The sequence below is a fragment of the Ictalurus furcatus genome, chromosome 11 (assembly GCF_023375685.1).
Source record: "Ictalurus furcatus strain D&B chromosome 11, Billie_1.0, whole genome shotgun sequence".
NCBI classification, from domain to species: Eukaryota; Metazoa; Chordata; class Actinopteri; order Siluriformes; family Ictaluridae; genus Ictalurus; species Ictalurus furcatus.
Window position 1 is genome coordinate 19,126,227 of NC_071265.1, and position 21,030 is coordinate 19,147,256.

Consider the following 21,030-nt stretch of genomic DNA (forward strand, 5'->3'; position numbering starts at 1 on the left):
CTGAACACTACAAAACCTTCATGCTGATCTGGCCATTTATACTCTCTATGCTCTCCTGTTCCCTGTCCTTTTCCTCTTTTCAGATTATTTTTCTCAACATCTTGGGGAGTATCTGAATGTCCTCTCAGCTCTAGAGAAGCTCAACGTTGCCATCCTAAAGGCAATGGACAAGACTAAAGAGGTAAGAAAACTTAACAAACCCCTTCAAACACTGACATGTTTATATAAATATAATATGAATGTTTTGATGATGGTTCAATGTCATTAAAATGTGCCGAATGAGGGTGATTCTGAAGGTGTGTGTGATTCTGCCCTGAAGCAGGATGGAAGAACCAGTTCACAGATGGAGACTTTCACTGCATTATACATAATGTCTGTTTTAAGTAGTGAAAATTCCAGGCTGTTTGTTTGCATGAATTAGCATGGTAAAGTGCTTGTGCGCTGCTGGGTTGTTATTCTGGAGAAATAGAACAGGGTGGAGTTTTGCTGTTGAGATGCGGGGTCTGAGCATCTGTAGCAGTTTGTTAGCATATTAGGAGAGCCCTGCGGTGAGAGACTCCAGCTGTGTGTGACTGGAAACTTTACTGAACTTTACTGTTACTTTATTCACGGAACTGTTCCTTTCGGCCATGTCTGATGAGCTGAGCTGGATGTAAAAAAAACAACAACAAAAAAAGAAAGAAATATGCAATAGTTCTGTGGTGTTGAAGCAATATAACGTTAAAGTACCTAATCATCCATCCATCTTACATTCAGTCCATTGCATTCAGTCCAACACTACATCAGGTTTCCTTAACTTACATTATTTACAGCATGAATGAACATCCTGGCAATACCACAGTCATCTGGGGTTGGGAGTTTAAATGATGGCTTTCTTTTGAAGCTGTAGTTATTATACTTTATCTTATTTATTGGTTCCAGGGAGCGATGAAAGCCCATCTCCTTGAGACGCTTGGTGTTTAGACCTTGTTTGCTCTTACTGATTCATTGATTCAACTCGCACTTCGTCCTAGGCATGTGAACGAACGCTAATTAATCTATTCCATCTACAAGAGCTCAAAGACAGGAGCATGTGTGATATATGAGATCAATACAAGATATGAATACTGCATTGTAGCGGTCCTCGCAGCAGTGGCAGACAGAGCACACACACACAGGGGAGGGGAATTAGTGCCAGTTTTATATACAATATTTACAAAACTGAAAATTTAGAAAGGGGTAGCGTGAAGGAGAGGAGTGAAGGGAGTGCAGGGGGTGCTGATGATGGGCTGGTGATCCCTCTTCCCAGCTGAGAATTGTCGTGAGGAGAGAGCTGTGCAGCGTCACGGTGGGGCTCCCAAATGGGGCAGACATCCACCGCTGAGCAGCGATGATGGGCAGCCAGGGAGCGTTGTCGTCCTTGTCGGCAAACTCTTCTGGAAAAGTTCACAAAAAGACACAGAGTTAGCCGTTTGTTAAAAGGAGACCGCTCCCCTTGCTGCTCCCAGTGTGCACTTTTATACTCTGTCGCTGTCTCCCAGATGGTAGAGAACCGTTGCTGTAATTAGTGATCACCAGCTGTGCGTGGTTTGGACCACCCCGCCTTTCAACCACACGCTGATGCTGTCCAAAACACTAGGGGTGCTGAAAGGGACCTGTCCATTCAGCACTCCAGCGGCAGTCACACGAGGAGGTTTCATCGACTCTCAGGCGCATACCTCCGGTCCGACATCATATATACAAGAGCTCTGCGTTTTTATGCGTTTTTGAAAGTTGTTTAGAAATATGTTTGTCAGACCAAATTTCAATGAGACATTTTACCTCAGCTTAAACCGCGACTCATGTTGCGAGCCATTAACAAAACAAACACTTTTAACATAGCGCAGTTTATATCATGCATTCTATATATGTATGTATGTGTGTGTGTGTGTGTGTGTGTGTATATATATATATATATATATATACACACACATATATATATATATATATACTGTAGCTGGAGAAAACTCTTATGCTCTGTAACAAATCCACATACAGGCACAGATGAAACCTGCAGGACTACACCGAGGTGTAGCTTAAAGTATAATCAAGAACCTGTTCTGCTCCATTTGTCGTGTTAGTTTTTTGCAGCTGATAGATGTTGAAAGACTAAATGACTAAGACTTCACAGTAAGATTTTGCACAATAGGGGATAGCAATTATTCATGTGTGATTTCTAGCTACAGGCTCTCAGTCGATTATTGAGCAGGTTCACCTGATAAGGAAAAATACTTTCCTAAATGCTTTCCTAACTAACTCCTGAGACATTGGCTGGTGGTACTAGCCAAAATGGATCTGTTTACCTAGCCAGTTTCAAGTGTCAGCATTTACAGATTTACACATTGCAATTTTAATCTTAAATATCTTATATCAGTATTGACAGTGAGTTCTATCCATCCATCCATTTTCTGTACCGCTTGTTCTACACAGGCTTTGGAAATCCCAATCAGCCTACAATGCATACCCAGAGGAAACCCCAAAAAGCACAGGTAGAACATGCAAGCTCTGTGCACACAGGGCAGAGGTGGGATTCGAATCCCCAGTCCTGGAGGTGTGAGGCAAACGTGCTAACCACTAAGCCACCGTGCCCCCCCATATTGCGTTACATTTATTTTAAAATTTGTCATCATTTATATTAATTCTGTGAGCAGTGCACGCATGCAAAATTCTGTAAAAACAAGAAATGAATTCCTTTTTTTTTTTTTTTTTTAAGTGTCAAGATGTATACTTTACAATTACTGGCCTACCTTTTTCGATATATCTGTCTATCCATCCATCCATCCATTCATCCCAAACCTTATCCAAACATATCCAAATGTATGTAATGTGTGTATCACTGCTGATCATATAAAACAATTTTTTGGGTGACATTTCTGCAAAATTGTGCACAAATACAAAAATTATTCAGCTACTTGAAGGCAGCCGGGTGGGGTGGGGGGTGGGGGTGTTTAGGGGGGGGCAATAGGAGGTAAACAGCACGCTACTCTTTTCTAGAGAACAAGCAGCAAAATCACATCTAATGTCCATTGTTGTGGTGAATAATAAGACACTAATAAACACTAACACAGATACATTAACCAATTTTATTTTTTATTTTAAGTGGACTGACCTAGATCTAAGGTTTTTCAAACCTTCTTTGATGATGCCTGAAAATGAGATAATGACATATGATAATTGAATGGATAAATAAACCTGGCAATGTCTTATCATGTCAAATCATACCCCATTTTAAAGCTTATGATGAGCAGGATTGTTTCAAATAGATGTGTGTTATTAATATTCCTGGTTCAAGCCAACCAGCTGGAATTGTTTGCACAATTACACAACTGAAGTGCTAAAAACCAGCTTAATTATAAGCCAAAAAACAGACCAGTAACGACAAAATCTGACTTCTTTCGCTTTCTACAAAGTTATCATGTTAAAGATACTTCATATTTTGTGATTGCCCATCTCTGCAATAATAATTACAAGTAGAAATTGCAATTAGAAAATTATTACATAATTTGCACTAGTGTTTGCAAACAATCTACATTTTGACTTCATTTGATTGCATCAGCTGGGGTTTTTGTTGTTGTTATTGTTGCTTTGATCATGTATGATTGTTCTGGTAACAAATACACAAAGTTCTCGAGAGAGAGAGAGAGAGAGATCAGATTACTAGCCAACAAAATTATAGAAACTTTGTTTACAGAGAGCAAAGTTATTGCCTAAAAATGTGGATTACATCAGTGTTTATAGTATTATACAAGAAAAACTTTTGGTCTAATTAGAAACCTGATGCCGGTGTCTGAACCACTAAGGGCCAATGAGAGGCACTGCCAACACTCTTCAGTTCAGTTTGAGCTGTTTTGTTTAGTGAAACCTCGTCAGACTGTGGATGAGTCAAATTTTCCTGATTCATTTCCCTAGAATGTTGTTAGGAACATTACATCAGAGCAGATTCCAGTGTCCTCTGGCATAGTTTGATTTCAGTTTTGGTGCAGTGGTTGAGTTGCATTCTCTCTGTATGGGATGTAGTCTTTAAACAACTGGACAGTTGATACAGATACAGTTTTATTTAGTACGCATTTCTTTTTAAAACCATTTCCAATCATTTCCAAACATTTGATCATCTTTGAAACAGTGCCTATTAATAAAGGTGGTACACTCAAACGACTCATGAAATTGACATTTTGTAGTCATTTTCACAATTTAAATGAACAAAAAATCAGATTAGTCACTTGGAAAAAGTAAGTACACCCCTACATTTATCACACCTTCAAATCCATAAAATTTGAATCAGGTGTTAAAGATTGGTCAGTGATTAGAACCTGCTTAGGGAGTGCAGGTGGAACTGGTTTTATTTATACTCCTCTCATATCTAGTGTCTGGTGTTCCCTTTGTTATTGAGGTGTGGGGTGTCATCATGCCAAGATCTAAAGAGTTCTATAAGGCCTTCAGAAAAAAGGTTGTGGATGCCTATGAGTCTGGAAAGGGATTTAAAAAGATCTTCAAATTATTTGAAATACATCATTGCACTATAAGGAAAATCATCTACAAATGGCGCAGATTTGAAACGATTGCCAATTTTCCAGGACTGGCCGTCCCAGCAAATTCAGCCCAAGAACAGATTGGGGTTCTTGGAGACTTCTTTTTGCAGACAAAGTTTCATCACAGGATCTGCTAGTAAATCTTGTAACTGTTGGTGTCAAAGTGCAGGCTTCTACAATCACAAAAAGATTGCACAAATTTGACCTGCATGGGAGGCGTGCCAGGAAAAAGCCTTTGCAAGACCACAGTTTGCCAATGAGCATATAGGCAAAGACCAAGCCTTTTGGAATAATGTGCTCTGGACAGAAGAATCAAAGATGGAGTTGTTTGGCCACAGTAACAGCAGACATGTTTGGCGAAGACCGAGGAAAAGCATTTCATACCAACTGTGAAGCACGGTGGTGGAAATGTTATGGTTTGGGGTTGCTTCGCTGCCTCAGGGACTGGACAGCTTTCATTCATTGATTCTACTATGAATTCTGCATCATATCAAAGAGTGCTTGAAGATAATGGGAAGCCATCTATCTGAAAGTTGAAGTTGAACCAAAAGTGGACCTTAGAACAGGATAATGATCCTAAGCACACTAGCAAATCCACCAACGAATGGCTCAAAAAAAAAAAGGCGGGTGTGAAGGGGAGGAGGGAGTGACCAGGCTGTGAGGATGCACACCTGGCACTGATTTGGCTAATCAGTGGGAGAGGGCGATAAAGGAGCGGCTAGAAGTGCCGGAGAGTGTGAGAGAGACGCACGTGTGCTTTGTGTTCCGTTTGTGTGTTTTATCTTATGTTTGAGTTTGGTTCATTATTAAAGTTTATGTTTATGTTCAGCTGGTTCCTGCCTCCTCCTTGCCCGACCTTAAAGCTTGTTACACTGGTGCCGAAACCCAGGAAGGAGGAGGGATGTGCTGTTGGAGAGCTCTTGCCGCTGTGGGAGGATCGTGACGCTGAGGAGGCGGTGGTGCTGGAGTGGTTGCCGAGGAGGACGGAAAAGTCGCTGATGCAAAACGCCTACAAGAAGTTATTTCTGCTAAAGGGGGCAATACCAGCTTCTGAGGCCAAGGGTGTACTTACATTTTCCGCAGAAGAACATCACATCTATTGTTATTTCTGTTGAATAAATGGTTGAAAAAGCGATTTTTCCTCTTTGTTCAAATATCTCAACTTTATTAATAGTCACTGTATCAAAGATGATCAAATGTTTGCTTGTCCAAATATGTCAAAAAAGCCCACAATTTCCATGTGGTGTACTTATATTTTCACTTGACAGTATGTTGGAATGCACCATTAGGTCAATTTCTACTTCCATTAAAGAGCTATTATCTAGCTAACATGACTCCCCCTCTCTCTCTCTCTCTCTCTCTCTCTCTCTCTCTCTCTCTCTCTCTCTCTCTCTCTGCAGGAATATCAGGGCTCATCCGTATTGGGGCAGTTTGTGACACGCTTTATGTTGAAGGAGACGTCCAGCCAGCTGCTCTCTCTTCAGATGTCTCTGCAGTGTGCCATGGAGGCTGTGGAGGAGCAGAGCAGCCCTGCACCGTGAGACACACATACACAAGTCACAGATTCTAAAGCAGTGCCAGGACTGCTTTCAAACCAAAACCCTGAAATTGAGCCCATGTTCATCTCAGTGGCATTCATAATGAATCTCAGCATCATATTGCATGTGTAGATCAGTGACATTTCCAGAGGGGCTAAATAGACTAAATAAAAATTGCTGCATGATCTTTACAATTGATCAAAAATTGATGTGGTGTCACATGCTCATGCATTTCAGTAGTACTAGCGGTGGAGCACAAACTTGTTACTTGATCATTTAAGGCATGATCAGAAAATCTTGCCATATTAATAATGTTGATATAAAATACCTTCATGACAGGTCAACTGAAATTGATTAAAATAACATGCTAGTAATATGGATAAATGACATGTTATCTTATTAAATGAGACCTAACCTTCTTTTCCTCCTGCATTGAACATCTAGTATTTCTAATGCTGGAGTTTCATCCCACAGCTCAGAATGTAGCTAGCTGGATTTCATACTGTTAATGCACCGATACAAAGATTTTGCGCCGATACCGATATCCGATTATTTAAGAATGACATCTGCCAATACCGATACAGATAGTTTGATGGTTCTGCTTTCTTATACCTTGTTTCAAATGACTGATAATGAATTACACAACTTTGAAAGAAATGTAAATAATGCCTTTATTCTCTCTGTATCTACAAGTTTTATCCATGTTTCAGAGTAACTGGTCACAGTTATAAACAGAAAACACATTAACTCATTAACATTCTTGACTCACATGAACTGAATTCTGAACATTAAATTGGTAAGATCTGTGGTGAAGCTCATTGCTCAGTCATGCTGAAGAAGCTTGTGAATATGATCTGCCACACTGTTGTATGTCTCTGGTAAGCAGACGTCTGAGAAATAACGCCGACTCTGTATTGTGTAGCGAGGCTTGAGGTGTTTTACTAGTTGCTGAAAGCCTGTGTCCTCCACTATGGAGAATGGTTGCGTGAATCATCCAGCGTGATAAACTCCATTACTCTCTGCGTAAAGTCTCGAGCTTTTGTGCTGTCTGGTTTGAATGTTCTTGTGCCTTTGGCGTTAGCCTTTGGTTGGAATGAAGTTTGTCGCTTTTTGGTTGAAGGAGCCTCCGATTTTTCTTTAATGAACTCATCATATTCCTTGCCATGTCGAGCTTTAAGGTGGGTAATCAGATTAGTTGGGTTAAAAGTTTTAGCAGCAGTTCCACCTTGTGAAATCCTAGCAGAGCAGAGCTTACAAATTTCAATTCTGTTGTCATCGTCACCCAATTCAAAGTAATTTCAGACAAGAGACATTTCCTTCACACAGCACGAGTTGGAGGCTAACTGTCCGACAAATTTATCCGCCCTCTTTTTATTGACAGGATATAATCTGTGCTGATCATCGGCTGTTTTAAGCATTCCGCCGATAGTCAGATAATTGCTTTTATCGGCTGATACAGATTACAGGCCAATACATTGTATTCATCCCTGTTTCAAACAGCAATGGGAAAAATGCCCAATACTCATTGGTTAATCCTGTTTCTCACCATAGTTATGAACATGGTAAATGGTCTGCACTTATATAGCGCTGGGTGTCTCATTCACCCATTCACACACACACTCACACACCAATGGTAGCAGAGCTGCCATGCAAGGCGCTAACTTTCCATCGTGAGCAGCTTGGGGTTTAGTGTCTTGCCCAAGGACACTTCGGTATGTGGAGTCACATGGGCCGGGAATCGAACTGCCAACCCTACGATTAGTGGACAACCCGCTCTACCACCTGATCCACAGCCGCCCATTACTATATAGAAATTACAATTTGACATTGAATATCGTTTTGCAGGTGTATATAATGAGCTGCACTGTGTGTGTTGTCTTAAGCATCCAGGAATTTCCATTCGGAACTGGGAAATATTTCTTGGAGGGATCAAACCTGAAATCCACCCCCCTAGCTACACCACTGGTGTAGATGAATGTGTGTGTGTGTAGTGTGTGTGTGTGTGTGTAGTGTGTGTGTGTGTAGTGTGTGTGTGTGTAGTGTGTGTGTGTGTGTGTGGTGTGTGTGTGTGTGTGTGTGTGTGTGTGTGTGTGTGTGTGTGTGTGTGTGTGTGTGTGTGGTGTGTTCTCTTCCAATAACCAGGACATCTCACAGAAAAAAGTATTTTTGCAGCCATTACGCCTGACACAATTATTACATAATCACCTAATTAACCATTATATTCTACAGTCACATTTGTATGTAATCCGTTTATTCTGAAACATTTTAATGTAATCACATCACAGCTCCATCATAATGCCATCATTTCACATTATTCTCAGCTTTGAACTATTAGTAACTGTTTTGTTATGGAGCACAGTGATGTTTTGTGGCATTGGAACAGAATAGTACATTATTTATTTACATAGTTATTGCTACATTATTTATTGGACAGTAACCTATTGGTGTATTTCAGTATGTTTTATTTAATAAATGGCGGTTTATGGGCATAATTTCACTTCTGATATATTTAGCAGAGGCATTAATTCAACGGAAATGTTAAAGTCACAATTGTTCATATCAGTTAATTGTCAGCCAAAATTTCCTAACCTTGAAAGGCCTAGTCTCTTTCTTATTTGTCTATCCTTTCATTTTTATCCCTTTCAACTTTGGAAAAAAAAGTTGCTTGGTTGGCTTTTTGGCATGAATATGTTTCCTACAGTGTTGCCAGAGCAACTGAGCATGGTGCTAATGACCATAAAAATAATGCTTTCAAGACCACCGACATTCAGTTTTGTTCCTTAACTGTTTTCCTTTTTACCCCCCTCCCCCACATCCGTCTCTCTCTCTCTTTAGGGTTGAGGTGAAGGTACCAGATCATCTTTCCTTACAAAAGAATAACAGGAGGTGTGGCCGCAGAGTGCAGAAAAATATGTGCCTCTCTCCTACAGACCCATACTCTGGAATCCTTACCACAGGTGACGCACATACAGTGCCCTCCGCTAACCTGTGGTGTGTTTGTGATTGTTTGATATCCATGAGAGCAGAGTGTTTTTGTGAATTTTTGGTACAAAAGATCAGAAGGTTAAACAATAAAGACAATTTTTCACAGCCTTCTTTGCTCATATTTACAATGGGTGCCAATATTAGTGGAGGGTGCTGTATAAGCACACACACACACACACTCTTCATCTGGGCCTTAGCCATAATGTCATGTTGTTTCTGCCAACAGTCCTCATTATTGGTGCTGCAATTACTGTCAAAGCAGCTCTAGCCTTTATGTTATGGCTCTTGTCTGGGTGTCACTTTGATATGATGAAACAGGTTTGAGTGTTAGTCCTTGTCCTTAAGAGCTCTGGGTCAGAGTGCATATAGCTGGCTCTGGAGTGGTATGGCCTCGATTGTTTTATACATACACAGTTTATAAACACACTAATGATATTTATAGCATTAAAGTATAATCAATACAATCGCATAATATAATTAAAATATAATAAAAACCAATTGTCATGAATGGGTATATTTATGTAATTATGCCAGAATTGCAATCGATTACAAAATCTTTTTGGGTTTCTAAAGGGAGTATGACATTTCATGCATGATTTTCTTTTCTAATAAAAGAAGGTAGTGTTTGACAAATGATCTGGAATGTCGTCACTTAGTGTTCTTCACACTGTAATGCAGTCAGATTGTGACTTGTATAACATCTACAATGTTTTGGTGATTGTCAACAGTTTCTGCAATTCAGAAACATTTCATGTGACTGACCGTTTGCTTTTTAAATAACTGGTAAAAAAAAAAAAAAAAAGAAAAGAAAAGGGAAAAAAAAGAAAAAGGAAGGCTCTTTTACAGTGCTACGTTGAAAACATGTCTGTTTGGTTGGTGTATTGTTAGCAGACAGACAGAAGAGTCATCACTGTGCCTACCACTGACAGGCCTTGAGCTTTTTCACTGAGTCTGAATGAGCACAAAAGCTTGCCTGGTTTGTGAGCGATGCTGTCTATTATTGCCTCAGGTGTTACTGTGGATACAGATGACCACTGGTCCTCTCAGATCAACAGACTGCAACAGCTCATTGACAAACTGGAGTGCCAGGTGAGCACCTGTGACCACATACTTCTGTTCATTCATTTCTTCATACGTCTGTCCATCATGTATCTTATCATTCCATCATACTACTGTACAGTACAACTGTGCATTAATCTGTCATTTCATTTAGCCAGTTATTCAGCTGCCTTGCATGGATTTATTCCTCATCAAACTATACGTGCAGTAAACTGTCTCTCCATTAAGCTGTCAGTGTGCTCCATTCACCTACCCATCCATCCATCCATCCATCCATCCAGAGGCGTTTAATGTGGCCCATCATTAAGCCATCCATCCAATAATATTCATTCATCCACCCATCCATCTAATGGCATCCAGAGACCCTGAATGTGACCTGTCAGGAATCCATCCCGCCAATCCTTTCCATCCATCCTTTCACATCCATCTATCCATCCATCCAATCCCATCTATCCACCCATCCATTTATCCACCCATCCATCCAGTGCCATCCATCAAGAGACTTTTATTGTGACCCATCGTGGATCCATCTAATCCTATCCATCCATCCATCCATCCACCCAAAAGACCCACCCAACCTAAGTAAAGTATATCTGTCAGTTTGTCTTATTTTCCCCCTGCCTATACAGCCATTTATTCATATAGTAATAGTAATAGTAATCAAGCCACCTACACATTATATCATTCATCCAACCATTTACAAGATGGCCAATAATACAGTTACACACAAATAGTTTGCAGTGAGGCTTTGGAAGGTTTGTGCTTCCTTTATGCTATTTTCTAAATGTCCTGTCCTTTTTCCAGAGTCCAAAGCTGGAGCCACTGAAAGAGGACTCGTTGGCCAGCACATATAAATCAGTGAGTGTTTGCATCTGCGGCAGAACTCCCTGCACCATCAAATACCGCCAAGTAGCACTAACAGCTCTGATATGCTGACCAGCTCTACTCTCTCTGCTGAGGAGATATGTAATCTGAGAATGCAGGTCCAGCAGATCAATAGGCTTTGATGTCCGACTTTGTTTTTAAGCTTATATTATAAGCTATTATAAGCTTTCTCAATGCTTCCTCTCTGCCTCTCATATTGACGTTATTCTTATCATTTTTCCCTGCACCCTGAACCCCTATATTCCATCTCTTTCACTCTGCTCTATATCTAACATCCTGTTTCTCACAGTATGGTTCTTGTTCTCTGTCATCCCTGCTCCCTCTCTTTCATACAGAACATTCTGTTGGTGCAGAGGCAGATGGCAGTGACGGAGGACAATCTTGAGGAATTTCAAAAGGCCCTGAAAAGCTATGCTGATTCCACCACCAACCAAAGTGACAATCTACAGTGAGAATTTACATGTCCACGCATGAAAATTACACTTACAAATCTCGAATGAATAACATGCCGACATGATATTTTGAGCCTAAGCACATGGGGATGCTGAATTTTTATGTATATAAAAAAAGTGTTTTTTTTGTGCAAATTTTACTGCTTTAAAATAATCAGTACCTCTACTATTCATATTTGGAAAGCCTCATTTTTTAATTTATTACTAATTTTATATATACTATGGTGCATGGAGGTACAGCTCCAGAGAGTGTTAGGGTTACTGTCTGTGTAATTTTCTCCTCAGAAAATGCAGGTAGACAGACTGGCTATGCTAAATTGCCCTATAGGCATGAAAGAATGTATCAGTGTATGTGCTCATGGTGCCCTGCCCTGAGAACTGGCATCCCCTCTAGGGTGTAGTCCTGCCTTGCACCCAGTGTCCCTGGGATAGGTTCCAGATCTAACCTGAGCAGGATAAAGTAGTTCCTGCAGATGAATGGTGAATGAATGAATCCTGTTTTATTAGAGAAGAGGAAAGGGTGCTTCTAGTGTTAACTGTATATAACCTCAGGTTCATAAAGATCTTACTGTAATAAACTACAATATGCAAGACGTACAGTACACTATATGACCAAAAGTGTGTGGACATCCTCCTGAGACCTACCTTCCCCAAACTGTTGCCGCAAAATTGAAGCACATAATTGTCTAGAATGTCCTTGTATGCTGTAGCTTTTAGATTTCCCTTCACAGGAACTAAAGGGCCCAAACATGTTGTGGCATGACAATGCCCCTGTGCACAAAGCGATGCCCATAAAGACATGGTTTGCCAAGGTTGGAGTGGAAGAACTCGAGTGGTCTGCACAGAGCCCTGACCTCAACCCCAGCGAACACCTTTGGGATGAACTGGAACACTGACTGCACACAAGGACTCCTCACCTAACATCAGTACCTGACTTCACTAATGCTGTTGTGGCTGAATTAACACAAATCCTCACAGCCCCAATCCAAAATATAGCTTAAAGCCTTCCTAGAAGATTCAAGGCTGTTATAGCCAAATCACCCTGCAGCTCTAATGCCTAATGCCCCAGTATAGTGACGGGGACACTATATTGTAAAAACAATCATGCACCGTCTTTCGGATGAGACGTTAAACTGAGGTTCTGACTCTCTGTGGTCATTAAAAATCCCACACTTCTCGTAAACGGGGTATAATCCCGGTGTCCTAGTGAAATTCCCCCGTTGACCCTTATCTATCATGGCTCCCTAATAATCTCCATCCCTGAACTGGCTACATCACACTCCTCTCCTCCAATAGCTGGTGTTGTGGTGTGAGTTCAGGCGCACTATCATCCAAGTGGATGCTACACATTGGTGGTGGTTGAGGGGCTTTCACCCCATACAATGTAAAGCACTTTGAGTGTCTAGAAAAGCACTATATAAATATAAGGAATTATTATTATTATTATTATTATTATTATTATTATAGCAGCAAGGGGGGGGGGGGCTAAATCAGGAATGGGATGTTCAGCAAGCACATTATCATTGTGATGTTTAGGTGTCCACATACTTTTGGCCATATAGTGTATTCATAACAGATATTTTATGTTAGTCCAGTTACTCCTGGTCCACTAATTTGATTGGTCGAGTGGCATTCCAAGAGTTCTTACATTTATTATAACCGCACTGGGAATGTTTCACTGATTGTGTCACTCCTATCACTCCTTTCGTCTGTGTTCGCCATGTAAAAATCCACTTCCTAGTTCGAAATGGTTACTACAGTATTGTTAGCGACATGGCAAATGATACTTTTCAGGAATATAAGCTTTGACAAATATGAAAATCTGTCAGATGAAGATGAAAAAGAAGAAGGAGCACTCATTTTACCGGAAGCACCTTTAACAGGAATGTACAAATCAATGTGATGTTCTATAAAGTGAGTGTGGCTTCTTAGGGCTCTATTTCCACTAGCACAGTAAAAATAAACAGGACATTTGGCCATACTGTGTTTGAAATGTCACTTACTCGATATTAGATTCTTGTTTATAGAACTAAAAAGCAATATTGGACTTGCAGTCGTGTGGTTATGCTGAATATCAGCATGGATGTGATTAGCTACGGCACTCAGTCTGCAGGCTCGTGCCTATGGCCAAATCGCAGCCATGCCAATATTGTGATATTGCTTAAACATAAACACAAATAGAGCCATAGAGGTGACACCTTCTTCAAATATTAACAGAAGCGCATAACTATCAGCAAAGGTTTTTTTTTTTTTTTTTTTAATCAAATTGCACTCCTACAGATTCTCCATGGCAATGTGGTAACCACCAGTATGTTATGGTTTTATTCAAAGGGCTTTTGTCCACTGGAGAGCAAGATCAGATCAATAATAATGAATCACCAAGAGTAAAATATTTCTGAAACAAATAAAATCCCCATGGGGCAGCATGGTGGCACAGCTCCAGGGTTCCCAGTTTGATCCTGAGCTTGGGTTACTGTGTGGAGTTTTGTACGTTCTCCACAAATTTGCATGGGCTTCCTCTGGGTTCCACCCACCTCCAAAAAACACCCTGGCACCAGAATTGGCTCAGTTAAGTTCCCCTAGTTGTAAATGAGTATCTGAATGCACATGAGCATGTTGCACTTCAATGGGCTGGGTGTGTTCCCACTAGGCTCCGGATCCACTGCGACCCTGGCCAGGATAAAGCAGTTACTGAAATGAATGAATGAATGAATGAAACTAAAGAAGGTGTTGTGGTGTTACAAGTGCAGCCACTAGATATTAATTAGAAAGTCATCAGCCATTCTACACCTTGTTTTTTCAGTGTGTCCATCCAGAAGCTGCCTGAGAAGAGCTGCTACATAATATATGAATTCTGGCAAGATCGTATATCCTGGATGAGGTACGGGTGTGTGTTTGTGTGTGATGCACAATGCATGTGTGTACTCATTTGGTAAGAAATTATGTCAATGTGTATCAGCTGTGTTCCTGTTTATTTAAAAGGCACACTTCGCTGATAAGCAGATGGCAGATCTTCTAGGAAATGCTGCTCCATCCTCTACACACATCGACCCGTTTTCTTACTGAATCCTTAGGATTTTAGTTGTGGCAAGTAGTATTTTTAGACTATGAATTAATCAGTCTGCCTCTTGCTCTCTTTCGCTCAGTTATCTGCAGTCTGAGGCGAGTAAAACTTTTCAGCGCAGTATCATAGATATGCTGGAGGATCCTGAACTCGTCTCCACCATGCTTATGCCGGGTACGTGATTATGTGTGGGTTAGAAGGGTTTTATGTTGAGAAAGATTGGCTATGTATAGGGATGTGTTTGTTGGGATCGTCAGTGATGCCTTGGCAAGCCATTAACTTGCCCTCACATCTGAAGTAATAACAGAGACATTTTGTTACTGTATTTTGTGGGAGTTGGACAGGATTTGTGTGGTAAAATAGGCTTTTCACTGTAGTGTATTTGCTTTTTGAGAGTCGGTTAACTTGAGTTAAGAGACACCTGAAAATTACACAGCTGGAAAGCAATATCAAGAACGAAAAGCTATGCAGTCAGCCCTACATGGTCAACTTTTGAAGATTTTATGTTGAATTGATGTTTGATTTGAGGAATTAATAATTATGTCAATAGATTAAACTGAACAGTGTTTAATCTGTGTCTCTTTTTTTTAAGCATGTGGTACACACAGGCCACACTGCCTTTGTTCAATCTGAAGAAAATTTCGCATTGTATGTGTTGAAAGTAACGCAAAATCTCTCTCTCTCTCTCCCTCCCTCCCTCCCTCTCTCTCTCTCTCAGCATCCTGGTGGATTATGACAAACAATTAACCTTCACAATATGCAGTATGCAGTCTTTGCAAATGAGAAAAAAAATAAGTACAGCATCTCAAAATGACTGTGTGTGTGTCTTGTTGCTCCCTAGCTCAGACAAAAATATTGTCTTCCTTCCACCTCATGGCTTCGTTTGTGTTCTTCTATCATTCCATATGTATGAAAATGATAAAACAAATCCAGGCATGGTTCTAATCTCTCTAGCATGTATAGAAACTCAAAGTGACTTTTGCTTCATGCAGAGGCTGTTGCCCGAGCTATGAGAGCTTACATGGCTTTAAGGTGGAAATTCTACAGATTAAGAAAGGCACTTTTTTTTTTCCACTTAAAACAATTAAATGTGTAAATGGAAGGAAAGAATATCACTATTTGCTTTGACAACTCTAGATGTTTACTTCCTTGGGTACCATAGAACAAAAATAGCTATTTGAGATTGCATGCTTATTAGAAATTATAGTTTAAGACCTACCTGTCCATGCTTGCTTAAGGTTTCTAAAGATAAAACTGAACTGTGTGATTGTATGAATAGAGTAGCCCATATTTGAAACTTGACTGTTCTGCCTTGTGGTTTCTCAGTTGTTACGCAAGTCCTACCAATTTAAGATAAGCTCTTATTTTATGGATTCATGTATTTATCTTTAACTGAAATGCTTAAGTTGTATACTCGTTAACTGAGTCTATTTTCTTTATTTCCTATTGTTTGATGAATAAGCATACTGTATCTCTATATGATATAGCCTGTATATGTTAATTGCTTGACCTAAGATTGCTCAGATTTATTTATTTATTTATGTATTTAAAATGACTTACTTATATCTATTGTATTTAACTATATGCGAAATAATAAAACTAAAAAAAACACGATTTGTGTACCTCTCGAGTTCACTTAATTTTCTTGTCGTTTTGATCACAAGTGTATTTTGAAGCTTTCAGTCAATTTTGTCAAAATGTGATTACATTGTGTTTCTATTCTTGCTGCAAATATGATTTTCTGAAGATTTTATGAAGTTCATGACAAACTTCTCAACTGAATTTTTATGACAATGCATGGCATTTCTTAACAGTATGACAGCTGATTTAGCTGTATGAGGCACTTTTGCTGAAGCTCTTTGCTATAAACAAACACATTAAGGGTTTGTTTTAAGTTTTTTTTTTTTTTTTTTTTTAAGTTTTCTCAGAAAATTCATATTTCCCTCAATTAGTGCAAGATGCCCAGGCCCTGAAGCAGTAAAGCATCCCAAACCATCACACTTCCACCACCACGTTTGACCGTAGGTATGATGTTCCTTTTGTGGAATTCTGTGTTTTGTTTATGCCAGATGTAACGGGACCCCTGTCTTCCAAACAGTTACACTTTCGATTCATCAATCCACAGAACATTCTCCCAAAAGGTTTGAGGATCATCAAGGTGTGTTTTGGCAAAATTTATACGAGCCATAATGTTCTTCTGGGTTAGCAGTGGTTTTCAACTCTCCCCTTTTACTTGGATGCCGTTTTTGCCCAGTGTCTTTCTGATAGTGGAGTCATGAGCAGTGACCTTTATTGATGCAAGAAAGCCTGTAGGTCCTTTGATGTTGTCCTTGGTTCTTTTGTGACTCACTGGATGAGTCGTTGCTGAGATCTTGGAGGAATTAATCACCGTCTTCCTCATAATTTCTGCAATTTCTTTCAATTTTGGCATAGTGTGTTGCTAGGTACGACCTTTTAACCAGCTTCATGCTGTTGAAAAAGTTCTATCTAAAAGTTGATTAGATTGAACAGGGTTTGCAGTAATCAGGCCTGGTTGTGTCTAGTCCAGCTGAACCCCATTATGAATGCAGTGTCATAGATTTGGGGAATTAGTAACTACGGGGGCAAATACATTTCCACACAGGCCAAGTTGGTATTGGACAACTTTTTTGCTTTAATAAATAACATTATCATTTAAAAACAGTATTTTGTGTTTACTCAGGTTGCCTTTGTTTTGTCTTCGATTTTGTTTTCATTTCTGAAAGAATTTAGTATGAGAGATGCACAAAAACAGAAGAAATCAGCTTTTCACAGCATTGTATCTCTGATAAGGCTTGAGACCCAGGGTCAAGATAAAGTAGCTCTCAGGAGCAGGTGTCTCACACCTGTAGTAATTTAAAATTTTCAACATATACAGTGGGGGGAATGAGTATTGGACACATCAACATTATTTTCAGTAAATATATTTCTAATGAGGTTATTCACATGAAATTTTCACTAGGCATCAGTATTAACTCAAGAAATCTGGAAATATAAAGAATTCACAACATAAAAGTTCATAAATAAAGTTGTGTAATAAAGCAGAATGACACAGGAAAAAAAGTATTGAACACGCTAAATGAAGTTTATTTATATATTTACTGAAAATAATGTTGACGCATCCAATACGTATTTCCCCCACTGTATGAATTTCCATTCCTGTTAATTATGTAATCTTTAATTCATGGTGGTCTTATCTTATTTGACCAAGTATGAAGTTCTTTGTTTCCTTGTAACCAATCATGAAAACACTAACCCTGTGCAGTGAACTATATAATTGCATGTAACACTATGTTCATTGGAGTTCTTCTGCCCAGCTGTGACGAGAATAAACATTGCTGTGGAGCCAACTGTGTGACTTTAACGTCTACAGAAGGTAGCCTAATATTTTCTACCACAATGGTCCACTTAAAGGGAAGGGTCACTGAAAATCAGTACAATATGATGAAACATCCCTATTCTGATGGGAGTGGCCTCTTCCAGAGTGACTCTGCCTCCATCGACAGGACACAAGGACTCAGTGAATGACTTAATGAATATGAAAATGATATATATAAAATATGCTACAGTTTTCTGCCACCAGATCTCAACCCAATTCAAAACAGTTCAAGTAATAGTGTAGCTTCTAATGCCATGCCATCATCTGTACTAAATCATCATACAAAAATCACAAGCATTGCATAAATAAAATAAATATAAAACCAAACGAAAGGAAAATCCAGCAGTTAAGATTATATAAAATGCTTTACATTTACATATGCCAAAAATTCTAAATCCTCTTCTGGTAAAATCTTACTAAACAAGTCCTTAAGTGAGCTTAGTTCATAAAAAAGTTGTCTACTTGCATTAAAAGCAGAACAGTCCAATAAAATATGTTTAATGGAAAGCAGGGACTTGCAGAACATATATAGAGTCAGGTCTTCATCTTTTAGCAGAAATGCATGAGTCAGTCTTGAATGACCTATGCGACATCTAGAGAAGACTTGATCAAATCTTGTTTTAAAAGAGATTGTAAGTCTGTTGGGGACTTTAGGATGGATTCCGTGTAATTTCGTTGTTTATACACGTATCCCATTCTTCTTGCCATTTGTGTAATATATAGTGATTGACAGAAGGTTTAAGGTCGGGGGGGACCCTCTTCTTCTTCCAGCTTAATTTCCTCCTTTGAAGCCGTATCCACTTGTTCAGTTCCTGATAGGCCAATATGACTTGGAACCCAGCAGAAGATGATGCTAAAGGACTGATGCTATAAGTGGTCCACTTTTGTTAAGATGCAGCCTACAAAAAGATGATCAGTTTTTAAAGTTTCCATTGCTTGGAGACAAGATTTGCAGTGTGTAAAAATGATCAAATTCTTTTGTTGTACTTTTCCAATATATTCCAGGGATAGAAGTAAGGCACGTGCTTCGGCTGTGAAAATTGAGCATTATTTTGGGATGCGAATTCCATAATGTTGTTGTTCAGTCACCACTGCTGCAGTTACACCGTTTTCCACTTTCAAGCCATCTGTAAATATGGGTAAGTGAAAAGGGAAGAGATTTCTAATGTCTAAATATTGCTGTTTGTATACATTTGGATGAGTCATTCCTTTCTTCTGATGAGTCAGATCCATGTTGATTGGTTTCCTTAGTGTCCAAGGGGGTAAAGAACTGGAGTGCCAGAAGTGAATCTGGTTTAGATTGTCCAAGTTTATGATTAAGTTTTCCAAATGTGGTTTAATGCGAATACCAATGCTTTTAGGTTTGTTCTTGCACTGATGAATGTATTGTGGATAAAAAAAATGTAGAACAGGCTGGGTTAGTTTTGTTTGCCTCTAGTTTAATAGCGTATTGGAGTGATAGCTTTATTAGCTTTATTATGGAGTGATTTTTCATTGGCTTCAGTGTACAAAATTTGCACTGGTGAAGTTCTGAATGCTCCCAAGGCAAGCCATAATCCTTGATGATGCACTGTGTCAAGCATTTGTTTGCATGATTTCCTGGCAGAATCATAAATTAAGCTTCCATAGAAGTATAGTATACTCTGCGTCCCGTTTAGTTTTGGCCAACGCTTTAATTATATTCAGAGCTTTAAGACACTTGTTTCTTAAACTTTTCAAATGTGGGATAAAAGTCATTTTATTATCCAGGAGAAGGCCTAAGTTTGTTTCCTTAACGATTTTGATGGGATCTCTATTAATGAAGAGTTCCGGGTCATGAATGAAGGGATCGCTGGATGCAGAAGTGGGTGCAGACTGTTTTGGCTCAATTGACCACTGGTTAATCTTGTGAATACATAACTGTAATTGCCTTTCAATTGTGCTCATGTTCTTCCCGCTGTAACAGATGCAAAGGTCATCCACATGTAGGCTGCAGAATATGCTGGGACCAATGTTATTGACGATGCTGTTCATTTACATACTGAAAAGAGTGACCTAGAGTATGCTTCCCTGAGGAACTCCAAGTTCTTGTTTGTGTGTATTTGATAAAGTGTTTCCCACATGGACCCTGAAATATCTGCTAACCAAAAAGTTGGAGATTAAACTAAAACCCATTTGATAAAGGTGTTTCAAGATGCCATACTTCCAGGTTGTATCGTATGCTTTTTCCAGGTCAAAAAAGAAAGCAACAACATGTTCCTTTCTAATAAAACCATCTTGGATGTATGACTCTAGCCTAATCAGGTGATCCAAGGTGCTCTTTCTTCACCTAAAATCACACTGGAAGTCATTTATTTATTTCTTTGATTCGAGTATCCAGATGAAGCAATTGTTTACCATCTTTTCCATGGTTTTGCAAAGGCAACTGGTGAGGGCAATTGACCGATAGTTATTTGGAATAGTATGGTCTTTTCCTAGTTTAGGTATGGGAATTATTATTGCTTCTTTCTAAGCAGATGGTATTTTACCAGAGGACCAAACAAAGTTGAAATGATCCAAAAGTAGGGATAAGTGCTGGGGTAAGTGCTTTAAGAATTGGTAATGGATTTTATCTGAACAAACAGCAGTATTGTGTGAGCATTTCAAAGAGTTTAGTAATTCTTCCATCTTGAAAGGTTAATTATATGGTTCCTTGTTATTAGTGGAGAAATTCAGCGGTATACATTTCTCGTGTGGACTGGAGCTCAGGGAGGCAATGTTCTATTGATGAATTCTCTTCAAAGGATTCTTCTAACGTGTTTGCTCAGATTTATTTCCTTTGTCTGAAGAGTGTCTTGTTTTTTGATATGTTGAATGTGTGATCCACTTCCCACGCCCTTCGTCTTGCGAACCATGTTCCCGATCCTCTTCGTAGGTGTATTGCATATTCAGTTTGATACGAATTGTCTCCAACTTTTTTTTGCTTCATTAATGATCCTGTGAGCTTGAGCTTTACAGATTTTAAATCTTGTTAGGTTTGTGGTTGACAGATGTTTCTTAAAAAGTCTTTCAGCCTTTTTCTGTGCATTGATAGCCTTTTTACACTGCTCATTAAACCACAGATTAGCCCAACAAGGGTATGTAC

At 39.3% G+C, this 21,030-nt stretch overlaps 1 protein-coding gene across 1 annotated transcript in view; it reads left to right on the forward strand.

The window, feature by feature from the left end:
- necab3 (N-terminal EF-hand calcium binding protein 3) overlaps positions 1-16,143 on the forward strand; it is a 57,269-nt gene extending 41,126 nt beyond the window's left edge. Inside the window, exons 5-13 of the mRNA XM_053636326.1 lie at positions 84-181; positions 5,948-6,084; positions 8,921-9,042; positions 10,080-10,159; positions 10,934-10,987; positions 11,350-11,462; positions 14,270-14,347; positions 14,613-14,704; positions 15,249-16,143. Of these exons, the coding sequence (XP_053492301.1) occupies positions 84-181; positions 5,948-6,084; positions 8,921-9,042; positions 10,080-10,159; positions 10,934-10,987; positions 11,350-11,462; positions 14,270-14,347; positions 14,613-14,704; positions 15,249-15,277 (803 nt within the window). The 3' untranslated portion in view covers positions 15,278-16,143. The remainder of the gene's footprint in view (positions 1-83; positions 182-5,947; positions 6,085-8,920; positions 9,043-10,079; positions 10,160-10,933; positions 10,988-11,349; positions 11,463-14,269; positions 14,348-14,612; positions 14,705-15,248) is intronic.
- The last annotated feature ends 4,887 nt before the right edge of the window (positions 16,144-21,030 follow it).